Source organism: Oncorhynchus mykiss, chromosome 17, assembly GCF_013265735.2.
Source record: "Oncorhynchus mykiss isolate Arlee chromosome 17, USDA_OmykA_1.1, whole genome shotgun sequence".
NCBI lineage: Eukaryota > Metazoa > Chordata > Actinopteri > Salmoniformes > Salmonidae > Oncorhynchus > Oncorhynchus mykiss.
In genome coordinates, this window is record NC_048581.1 from 6,882,319 (window position 1) to 6,894,927 (window position 12,609).

The following is a 12,609-nucleotide window of genomic DNA, read 5'->3' on the forward strand; positions in this document are numbered from 1 at the left end:
TGTGTCTCCCAGGTGGCTTGTGGCAAACTTTAAACAACACTTTCTATGGATATCTTTAAGAAATGGCTTTCTTCTTGCCACTTCCATAAAGGCCAGATTTGTGCAATATACGACTGATTGTTGTCCTATGGACAGAGTCTCCCACCTCAGCTGTAGATCTCTGCAGTTCATCCAGAGTGATCATGGGCCTCTTGGCTGCATCTCTGATCAGTCTTCTCCTTGTATGAGCTGAAAGTTTAGAGGGACGGCCAGGTCTTGGTAGATTTGCAGTGGTCTGATACTCATTCCATTTCAATATTATCACTTGCACAGTGCTCCTTGGGATGTTTAAAGCTTGGGAAATCTTTTTGTATCCAAATCCGGCTTTAAACTTCTTCACAACAGTATCTCGGACCTGCCTGGTGTGTTCCTTGTTCTTCATGATGCTCTCTGCGCTTTTAACGGACCTCTGAGACTATCACAGTGCAGGTGCATTTATACAGAGACTTGATTACACACAGGTGGATTGTATTTATCATCATTATTCATTTAGGTCAACATTGGATCATTCAGAGATCCTCACTGAACTTCTGGAGAGAGTTTGCTGGGGCTGAATAATTTTGCACGCCCAATTTTTCAGTTTTTGATTTGTTAAAAAAGTTTGAAATATCCAATAAATGCCGTTCCACTTCATGATTGTGTCCCACTTGTTGTTCAGTTTTATATCTTTCTATCTTTATGTTTGAAGACTGAAATGTGGCAAAAGGTCGCAAAGTTCAAGGGGGCTGAATACTTTCGCAAGGCACTGTATATAGGATGAGCCTTGACTAGAATACAGGGTGGAGTACTGGGTGGTAGACGGCTAGTAACAGTGACTAAATTCAGGGCAGGATACTGGGCGGAGGCCGGCTAGAAGTGACTATTTGAACATTGATATTGGACAGCCTTACCTATAGAGTAGCACCACCACCCATCTGCCCATTCTCTTCTTGATGTCAAAGCTGCAGTGTATTGTTGCTATAGGAGTTTATGATTAATAATCCTATTTCAAGACACACTAATATGTCACCATACTATTCATTTAAAGCCCCTCTGTCAGATATAAACCATCAGAGTGGGAAACCAACTGACATGGAAACAATGGAGCAAATGTATCACTATCAGAGGGGTTTATTATGACATCATATAGAACTACTCAGACATTCCAAATATCACTTGATTATCAGAGGGGTGAATTATGACATCATATAGAACTACTCAGACATTCCAAATCAGGCTTCATCCACATCATGAAGGTGGATATTGATCCAACCATTTCAAAAGTAATGACCAGGCTGATGGAAACAGGATATGCCTGTACACTTTTATAAATGCTGACAGACGATGTGTTAGTTCGTTTGACATGGTGGGTTGTGTCAGTAAAAACGTTTTAGTGAGAAATGGCGATGGAAACTCCTTTATGTACAAATATTTATATAATAACCATCATGTCTTAGTTAACTTGGAGTCACGTGATGATATGTTGTGTGGTCCTCCCTCTAAAACTTGGAAAACCATGTAGTTTATTAGGCTACAGATGAAATAAGTTATGAACTTCACAGGGTGGTGAAACTACATGTGATGAGCTTGATGCTCCTTTCCAATACACTTTGAGGGTCTTAATCTGGTGACATGATGACCGATGCTTGGTTGCAATTTGACAATTAAAATAATTGCTCTCACCCATAATAATCTCATCATTCAGGTAACAACGTTTATTGAACCAGTGGGAGGTTTGTAAATGCCCCCAGGAAAGTCGAAAGAGGAACTCTTCATTGAGACAATAATACACAGCAATCTGTGGGAGAGTTGTGGTGGATATTATAAAATAAGGATCTGCTGGAGTCCAAGTCAAACCAAGATTCTTTATTTCTGAGCTCAGAGAGAATAACAGAGTTACACAGCGCAGTGTAGACAGTCTGAATTCCTGAAGCATTGGGTGATGAGCACATATCTTCATAGTTTCCTGTTCCTGGGAGGGACTTTATTCATACAAGGATGCAGGTGCAGCTGGTTTGCAACACAGAATGATACTCCCAAGAACAGGAGATTATAATTGGACAGTTTCACAAGGTTAGTCACATACTCAGTTATGTGGACACACAAACATTTTCCATTACAGAGTCTGAACATTTTCATTTCATTAAATCATCAGTGGGCCAACAATGCAAATGTCAACAATGGAACTAATGCATCACATCCAAATATCACTTGATTATCTGTAGTGCTGGAGGAATGACACACCCAGATAAACACACACAGTCAGAGTTTAAAAAAGGACAATTTAAACACATGGAATCTGATCTATCCTACATTTGAACACAAGGAAACTGATTTACATTATATTCAAACTGAAATACTCCATATTGTCATGATGTGGCCTTTTCTGGGTATAGATTGTGGCTTCCCCCTCTCCTACACCCAGGTTCTGTTATCTCAGGTCGTAAATACCTGGCAGAGACTCTCTCACCCTTTTCATACAGAGAGAGACCACAGAGTGAACAAAGGAATTCACATGGCCGAACTCCTAAATCCCCAAAATGGCAAAATTAAACTATATGTCCACCTTTGAGAGTGTGGGAAGGGACTGTGGACACTTAAGGGACAGTTATGTTGAGTGTGTTTCATTTGGTGACCTCAGAGAGGACAGGAAACACTCATAACTATGTCTCTGAATGTGTACATTTCTCAATTATGGGGTTTGCATCTAATTATTGTATGAAATGAATGAGTAAAGATGTAACTATATATGAAATGATGTTAAATTATGTTAAACCTTTAATGTGAGAGAATTGTATTCCTTTAAAAGTTTAACTAAGTCATTGGTCCGTCCCCGAGGGCACAGACATGATCTGGTGTCATGGAACCGCCTATCCTATTGGTTTAACTAAGTCATTGGTCCGTCCCCGAGGGCACAGACATGATCTGGTGTCATGGAACCGCCTATCCTATTGGTTTAACTAAGTCATTGGTCCGTCCCCGAGGGCACAGACATGATCTGGTGTCATGGAACCGCCTATCCTATTGGTTTAACTAAGTCATTGGTCCGTCCCCGAGGGCACAGACATGATCTGGTGTCATGGAACCGCCTATCCTATTGGTTTAACTAAGTCATTGGTCCGTCCCCGAGGGCACAGACATGATCTGGTGTCATGGAACCGCCTATCCTATTGGTTTAACTAAGTCATTGGTCCGTCCCCGAGGGCACAGACATGATCTGGTGTCATGGAACCGCCTATCCTATTGGTTTAACTAAGTCATTGGTCCGTCCCCGAGGGCACAGACATGATCTGGTGTCATGGAACCGCCTATCCTATTGGTTTAACTAAGTCATTGGTCCGTCCCCGAGGGCACAGACATGATCTGGTGTCATGGAACCGCCTATCCTATTGGTTTAACTAAGTCATTGGTCCGTCCCCGAGGGCACAGACATGATCTGGTGTCATGGAACCGCCTATCCTATTGGTTTAACTAAGTCATTGGTCCGTCCCCGAGGGCACAGACATGATCTGGTGTCATGGAACCGCCTATCCTATTGGTTTAACTAAGTCATTGGTCCGTCCCCGAGGGCACAGACATGATCTGGTGTCATGGAACCGCCTATCCTATTGGTTTAACTAAGTCATTGGTCCGTCCCCGAGGGCACAGACATGATCTGGTGTCATGGAACCGCCTATCCTATTGGTTTAACTAAGTCATTGGTCCGTCCCCGAGGGCACAGACATGATCTGGTGTCATGGAACCGCCTATCCTATTGTTTCGAATAAAAGCCCCTCCTAAAAAAAATCCTCTTCAGACTGAGCAAACCAATCACAGCATGAGCTGTGATTGCGAATAGTTTAGACAACGCATACCTTGGTGTAAGCTGAGGTGGCACATTTGAGTTCCAAGACTAGAAAACCATCCCACGTGGAGCATTGGCTACACGGCTGGAAATGGTTCAACTCTGAGACTATCAATCCCAACAGAGTAAGAGCATTGGTAGGTCTGTGGGGGCAGCTAGAAATGATGTAAACCTGGGATGTGAATGACGACAACCGCCGAAACATCTATTCTATGAGAACATTTCTGAATGGTAATCTGAGGTATCCATTCTAACCAAGAAAGACTTTGAACTTCAGGGAAACAGAAGGAGAGAGACTCAGATGAACTCTCCAGCAGACGGACTGGATTCCAACAGATCACAACGGCGTAAATATATATTGACTGCAATTATTCCTGAATGAGTGAGCATTCGTGTGCAAAGGATTAGCATTTAAAATAACATACAGTTGAAGTTGGAAGTTTACATACACTTAGTGGGGCAAAAAAAGTATTTAGTCAGCCACCAATTGTGCAAGTTCTCCCACTTAAAAAGATGAGAGAGGCCTGTAATTTTCATCATAGGTACACTACAACTATGACAGACAAAATGAGAAGTCAAAAATCCAGAAATATTTATATATAAACAAGTAAACATTCTCTCCTGTGTGGATTCTCACATTTTTTTTACGCTACTGATGAGTAAAATGCCTTCCCCCCAGTCTGAACATTTGTAAGGCTTCTCCCCCATGTGCGGTCTCATGTCTTCTTTCAGGTGTCCTAATTGGGTAAAAACGCATTGCACGCTGGGATCAGTGGTAAGATTTCTTCCCTGTGTGAATTCGCTCATGCACTTTCAGGTTTCCTGACTGGCTAAAACTCTTTCCACACTGAGCGCAAAGGAAAGGCTTCTCCCCTGTGTGTATTCGCAAATGATCTTTGAGGATACCAAACCGCATAAAACTCTTTCCACACTGGGAGCAATGGTGAGGCTTCACTCCTGTGTGTATCCTCTCATGTCTTTTCATGTTAAGTAAATGGTTAAAACTCTTTCCACAATGGGAGCAGTAGTAAGGCTTCTCCCCTGTGTGTATTCGCAAATGATCTTTGAGGATACCTAACTGCGTAAAACTCTTTCCACACTGGGAGCAATGGTGAGGCTTCACTCCTGTGTGTATCCTCTCATGTCTTTTCATGTTAAGTAAATGGTTAAAACTCTTTCCGCAATGGGAGCAGTGGTATGGCTTCTCCCCTGTGTGTATCCTCCCATGTCTTTTCATGTTTCCTAACTGGCTAAAACTATTTCCACACTGGCCACAATGGTATAGCTTCTCTCCTGAGTGTATTCGCTCATGAGCTTTCAGGCTTCCTAACAGGCTAAAACTCTTTCCACACTGGCCGCAATGGTATGGCTTCTCTCCTGTGTGTGTCCTCTCAGGTCTTTTCAGGCTTCCTAACTTGATCTGGGAGCAGAGGTGTTGTCTTGATGTTGTGGAGGTCTTTGGTTCCTCCAAGTTTGGTTTTCCTCCTGCCAAAGACAGTGTTTATATAAAAAGAGACCAGAATGAAACCTCCACTCTCCAATTTTGTGTAAATTTGTTTACATTGCTTTGCCAAGACAATCCATCCACGTGACAGGTGTAGCATATCAAAAAGCTGATTAAACAGCATTACACAGGTGTACCTTGTACTGGGCACAATAAAAAGCCACTCTAAAATGTACAGTTGTCACACAACACAATGCCACAGATGTCTCAAGTTTTGAGGGAGTGTGCAAATGGATTGGGGACTGCAGGAATATCCAGTGGAGCTGCTACCAGAGAATTTAATGTTGCATTCTCTACCATCAGCCGCCTCCAATGTCTTTTTAGAGAATTTGGAAGTCCGTCCAACAGGCCACACAACCGCAGATCAAGGCCCTCCACATTGTCTGAGATCAGCCACCCGGACAACTGATGAAACGGAGGAGTGTTTATCTCTGTAACAAAGCCCTTTTGTGGAGAAAACTAATTCTGATTCGCTGGGCATGGCTCCCAAGTGGGTGGGCTTACGCCCCAACAGACCCACCAATGGCTGCGCCCCTGCCCAGTCATGTGAAGTCCATAGATTAGGACCTAATAAATGTATTTACGTTGACTACTTTCCTAATTTGAACTGTAAATCATTGAAATTGTTGTTTTCATATCTGTTCAGTATATACATACAGTGGGGAGAACAAGTATTTGATACACTGCCGATTTTGCAGGTTTTCCTACTTACAAAGCACGTAGAGGTCAGTCATTTTTATCATAGGTACACTTCAACTGTGAGAGACGGAATCTAAAAATAAAAAAAATCCAGAAAATCACATTGTATGATTTTTAAGTAATTAATTTGCATTTTATTGCATGACATAAGTACTTGATCACCTACCAACCAGTAAGAATTCCAGCTCTCACAGACCTGTTAGTTTTTCTTTAAGAATCCCTCCTGTTCTCCACTCATTACCTGTATTAACTGCAGCTGTTTGAACTCGTTACCTGTATAAAAGACACCTGTCCACACACTCAATCACACAGACTCCAACCTCTCCACAATGGCCAAGACCAGAGAGGGTGTAAGGACATCATGGATAAAATTGTAGACCTGCAAAAGGCTGGGATGGGCTACAGGACAATAGGCAAGCAGCTTGGTGAGAAGGCAACAACTGTTGGAGCAATTATTAGAAAATAATTAGTAACACACTATGCCGTCATGGATTAAAATCCTGCAGCGCACGCAAGGTACTCCCTGCTCAAGCCAGCGCATGTCCAGGCCCGTCTCAAGTTTGCCAATGACCATCTGGATGATCCAGAGGAGGAATGGGAGAAGGTCCTGTGGTATGATGAGACAAAAATAGAGCTTTTTGGTCTAAACTCCACTCGCCGTGTTTGGAGGAAAAGAAGGATGAGTACAACCCCAAGAACACCATCACAACTGTGAAGCATGGAGGTGGAAACATCATTCTTTGGGGATGGATGGATGGGGCCATGTATCGCGAGATCTTGGCCAACAACCTCCTTCCCTCAGTAAGAGTATTGAAGATGGGTCGTGGCTGGGTCTTCCAGCATGACAACGACCCGAAACACACAGCCAGGGCAACTAAGGAGTGGCTCCGTAAGAAGCAACTCAAGGTCCAGGAGTGGCCTAGCCAGTCTCCAGACCTGAACCCAATAGAAAATCGTTGGAGCGAGCTGAAAGTCTGTATTGCCCAGCGAGAGCCCCGAAACCTGAAGGATCTGGAGAAGGTCTGTATGGAGGAGTGGGCCAAAATCCCTGCTGCAGTGTGTGCAAACCTGGTCAAGAACTACAGGAAACATATGATCTCTGTAATTGCAAACAAAGGTTTCTGTACCAAATATTAAATTCTGCTTTTCTGATGTATCAAATACTTATGCCATGCAATAAAATGCAAATTAATTACTTACAAATAATCCAATGTGATTTCCTTGATTTTTGTTTTAGATTCCGTCTCTCACAGTTGAAGTGTACCTATGATAAAAAATTACAGACCTCTACATGCTTTGTAAGTAGGAAAACCTGCAAAATCGGCAGTGTGTCAAATACTTGTTCTCCCCACTGTATATAGAGAACCAGTCAAAGGTGGACACACCTACTCATTCAAGGGGTTTTCTTTATTTTTCAAAACTATTTTCTACATTATAGAATAATAGTGAAGACATCACAACTATGAAATAACACATATGGAATCATGTGTTAAACAAATCAAAATAAATTTTATATTTGAGATTCTTCAAAGTAGCCACCCTTTGTCTTGATGACAGCTTTGCACACTCTTGGCATTCTCTCAACCAGCTTCATGAGGTAGTCATCTGGAAAGCATTTCAATTAACAGGTGTGCCTTGTTTAAATATTAATTTGTGTTTTTCCTTCTTAGTGAGTTTGAGCCAATCAGTTGCGTTGTGACAAGTTAAAGGGGTATACAGAAGACAGCCCTATTTGGTAAAAGACCAGGTCCAAATGGCTCAAATAAGCAAAGAGAAACAACAGCCCATCATTACTTGAAGACATGGTCAGTCAATACCGAATATTTCAAGAACATTGAAAGTTTCTTTAAGCACAGTCGCAAAAAACATCAAAAGCTACGATGAAACTGGCTCTCATGAGGACCTCCACAGGAAAGGAAGACCCAGAGTTACCTCTGCTACGATGAAACTGGCTCTCATGAGGACCTCCACAGGAAAGGAAGACCCAGAGTTACCTCTGCTATGATGAAACTGGCTCTCATGAGGACCTCCACAGGAAAGGAAGACCCAGAGTTACCTCTGCTACGATGAAACTGGCTCTCATGAGGACCTCCACAGGAAAGGAAGACCCAGAGTTACCTCTGCTATGATGAAACTGGCTCTCATGAGGACCTCCACAGGAAAGGAAGACCCAGAGTTACCTCTGCTATGATGAAACTGGCTCTCATGAGGACCTCCACAGGAAAGGAAGACCCAGAGTTACCTCTGCCATGATAAAACTGGCTCTCATGAGGACCTCCACAGGAAAGGAAGACCCAGAGTTACCTCTGCTACGATGAAACTGGCTCTCATGAGGACCTCCACAGGAAAGGAAGACCCAGAGTTACCTCTGCTATGATGAAACTGGCTCTCATGAGGACCTCCACAGGAAAGGAAGACCCAGAGTTACCTCTGCTATGATGAAACTGGCTCTCATGAGGACCTCCACAGGAAAGGAAGACCCAGAGTTACCTCTGCTACGATGAAACTGGCTCTCATGAGGACCTCCACAGGAAAGGAAGACCCAGAGTTACCTCTGCTACGATGAAACTGGCTCTCATGAGGACCTCCACAGGAAAGGAAGACCCAGAGTTACCTCTGCTACGATGAAACTGGCTCTCATGAGGACCTCCACAGGAAAGGAAGACCAAGAGTTACCTCTGCTACGATGAAACTGGCTCTCATGAGGACCTCCACAGGAAAGGAAGACCCAGAGTTACCTCTGCTATGATGAAACTGGCTCTCATGAGGACCTCCACAGGAAAGGAAGACCCAGAGTTACCTCTGCTACGATGAAACTGGCTCTCATGAGGACCTCCACAGGAAAGGAAGACCCAGAGTTACCTCTGCTACGATGAAACTGGCTCTCATGAGGACCTCCACAGGAAAGGAAGACCCAGAGTTACCTCTGCTATGATGAAACTGGCTCTCATGAGGACCTCCACAGGAAAGGAAGACCCAGAGTTACCTCTGCTATGATGAAACTGGCTCTCATGAGGACCTCCACAGGAAAGGAAGACCCAGAGTTACCTCTGCTATGATGAAACTGGCTCTCATGAGGACCTCCACAGGAAAGGAAGACCCAGAGTTACCTCTGCTACGATGAAACTGGCTCTCATGAGGACCTCCACAGGAAAGGAAGACCCAGAGTTACCTCTGCTATGATGAAACTGGCTCTCATGAGGACCTCCACAGGAAAGGAAGACCCAGAGTTACCTCTGCTATGATGGAACTGGCTCTCATGAGGACCTCCACAGGAAAGGAAGACCCAGAGTTACCTCTGCTATGATGAAACTGGCTCTCATGAGGACCTCCACAGGAAAGGAAGACCCAGAGTTACCTCTGCTATGATAAAACTGGCTCTCATGAGGACCTCCACAGGAAAGGAAGACCCAGAGTTACCTCTGCTATGAGGAAACTGGCTCTCATGAGGACCTCCACAGGAAAGGAAGACCCAGAGTTACCTCTGCTATGATGAAACTGGCTCTCATGAGGACCTCCACAGGAAAGGAAGACCCAGAGTTACCTCTGCTATGATGAAACTGGCTCTCATGAGGACCTCCACAGGAAAGGAAGACCCAGAGTTACCTCTGCTATGATGAAACTGGCTCTCATGAGGACCTCCACAGGAAAGGAAGACCCAGAGTTACCTCTGCTATGATGAAACTGGCTCTCATGAGGACCTCCACAGGAAAGGAAGACCCAGAGTTACCTCTGCTATGATGGAACTGGCTCTCATGAGGGCCTCCACAGGAAAGGAAGACCCAGAGTTACCTCTGCTATGATGAAACTGGCTCTCATGAGGACCTCCACAGGGAAGGAAGACCCAGAGTTACCTCTGCTATGATGAAACTGGCTCTCATGAGGACCTTCACAGGAAAGGAAGACCCAGAGTTACCTCTGCTATGATGAAACTGGCCCTCATGAGGACCTCCACAGGAAAGGAAGACCCAGAGTTACCTCTGCTATGATGAAACTGGCTCTCATGAGGACCTCCACAGGAAAGGAAGACCCAGAGTTACCTCTGCTACGATGAAACTGATTTACAGAGTTCAATTAAGAGACACAACTCAACATCAACTGTTCAGAGGAGACTGTGTGAATCAAGAAGCATGAGCAATGGACCGGTGGAAATCTGTCCTTTGGTCTGATGAGTCCAAATTTGAGATTTCCGGTTCCAACCGACATGTCTGTGAGACGCAGAGTAGGTGAACGGATGATCTCCACATGTGTGTTTCCCACCGTGAAGCATTGATGAGCATTCATGAGTGATGGTGCTTTGCTGGTGACACTGTTTGTGATTTATTTAGAATTCAAGTCACACTTAACCAGCATCGCTACCACAGCATTCTGCAGCGATACACAATCCCATCTGGTTTGTGCTTAGTGGGACTATCATTTGTTTTTCAACAGGACAATGACCCAACCACAACCAGGCTGTGTAAGTGCTATTTGACCAAGAAGGAGAGTGATGGAGTGCTGCATCAGATGACCTGGCCTCCACAATCACCCGACCTCAACTCAAATTGAGATGGTTTGGGATGAGTTGGACCGCAGAGTGACGGAAAAGTAGCCAACACGTGCCCAGCATGTGGGAACTCCTTCATAACATCCATATACACCAGTCTATCTTCCTGTCAACTAACACAACTCTGCTGGTTGTCCTGGTAACAGATACCAGTGGACAGATCTATTTATTTGTTCAAACTGAACTACAGCACTTACTTTGATGAGTCAAATCTGATCCTTTCTTCTCTTCTCCTCCTCTCACAGTTCCACTCAGCCCTGTTGTTTTCCTGCAGTCCACCAGCAGCACAGACAACCTCTTCATACCCAGTAGTAAGGTGCTACCGGGAGAGGCACGATAGAGGGACTCCGGGAGGGCGGAAGGGCTAGCATTGTCCTGGTAACCATAAAGAGGGGACACAGACACATATCATTATGGATGCTGATGTCACTGTTGTCATAAAGTGCCTTACAGAAACCCAGACCCAGATAGAGCAAGCTGTATGCTAGACCAGACCAAGCTGTACCATCTGGTGTTCTGATCTGGAGAGACTCTTCTCTGTCTCGTCAGCATCAGGATGTTGTTGAGGCTCCCCAGAGGATCCACGATAGTCATGTCTCTCTCCTGTTTGAACGAGAACATCAAACAGATGGTGAACTTATTACCATCATCAATTATTACTGTCTATTACAGTCATAGGGTCTTATCAGAGGCATTAATATCTCTAAATTAATTGGGTGCCTTTTGTGTCCCTTTGATATTTTAAGTATACATTATGCTCCATTATTACATTTTAAAAGCCTGTTATATATAATTAAATCTCATTTAAAAGTCCCCAAAATATCTGTAGCAATGGCAGATTGACGCTTTAACAATTTAAATAGTACTGAACATCACATTGAAGTGAAGAACTTAAGTAGAATGCCCCTTAAAACCACACATTAGTTCAACAACTGCATAGTTTGTGCCCCTGTTTTTAAGACAGTACTCACTGGTGTTAATGAGATATTCTGTCTCCTCCTCTTTCACTCCCAAAACGTCTTCCTCCTTCACCTTTACTGAGATATAACCTTTTAGAGAGGAAGAGGATGCTTTCTCTTCTTTCCCTATAACAGCCTCCTCTTCCTCCTTTTTCATTCTGAAAGGTTCTTTCTCTCCTTTCACTGTAATATCCTCCTCTTCGTCTTTCACGACAATGTTCAGCGGCAGAGCATCTTTCTCTCCTTTCACTGTACTATCCTCCTCTTCGTCTTTCGCGACAATGTTCAGCGCCAGAGCTTCTTTCTCCGTACAGCAGACATCCACTTCTTTAGCAGGGGATGAGTAGTTAAATGAGCTCATGGTCAGGGATGTTAGCTAGCTAGTTAGCATTAGCGAATAGCCTAGTGCTAGGCTCAGTATCAATCTTTAACAAATTTGCAAATTGAACAAACACATTAGGTTCAAGTTAACGTCAACTGAAATGTGTTTTAAACACTGCGATTAGCTAATGCACATTAACATGGCCTAAAACGTCAATCTTTCAGTTTTATGTTGTCTAGCAAGCTATCGAGGTGGTTGAAAGAGTCCATTATACGTCACGCAAGAAGCATCACCTGAAAGACGCTCATCGCCATCTGCTGGCTGGAGTGGGTAACGCAGTTTGGAAACAATAGTTACTACACTTTTTGTATTGGAAAGAGCTACAACAGGTGTAGTAGACATTACCGTGAAATTCTTACTGACAAGCCCTTAACCAACAATGTAGTTAAAAAAATTAGAGGTAAGAAAATAAGTTACACAATAAAAAAATATACCGTGGCTACAGAGTCAATGTGGAGGCTGTATACAGGGGGTACCAGTACAGAGTCAATGTGGAGGTTGTATACAGGGGGTACCAGTACAGAGACAATGTGGAGGCTGTATACAGGGGGTACCGGTACAGTGTCAATGTGGAGGCTATATACAGGGGGTACCGGTACAGAGTCAATGTGGAGGCTATATACAGGAGGTACCAGTACAGAGTCAATGTGGAGGCCA

General features: G+C 43.8%; 1 protein-coding gene across 1 annotated transcript; it reads right to left on the reverse strand.

The window, feature by feature from the left end:
• Positions 1 to 4,380: 4,380 nt before the first annotated feature.
• LOC118940243 (gastrula zinc finger protein XlCGF49.1-like) lies at positions 4,381 to 11,081 on the reverse strand. Its single transcript, XM_036948733.1, has 2 exons — positions 10,809 to 11,081; positions 4,381 to 5,347 (listed from the first exon to the last, which is right to left on the reverse strand). The coding sequence occupies exons 1-2, from the start codon at positions 10,912 to 10,914 to the stop codon at positions 4,632 to 4,634; spliced, it is 822 nt and encodes a 273-aa protein (XP_036804628.1). The 5' UTR covers positions 10,915 to 11,081; the 3' UTR covers positions 4,381 to 4,631.
• Positions 11,082 to 12,609: the final 1,528 nt, after the last annotated feature.

What these genes read in the sequence shown, in the direction of transcription:
- LOC118940243 (XM_036948733.1), bottom strand. Translation starts at nt 10,914, where the DNA reads ATGAAGAGGTTGTCTGTGCTGCTGGTGGACTGCAGGAAAACAACAGGG. An exon ending in ATCAGATTTGACTCATCAAA is followed by an intron (nt 5,348 to 10,808) that starts GTAAGTGCTGTA and finishes TGTCTTTGGCAG; the next exon opens with GAGGAAAACCAAACTTGGAG.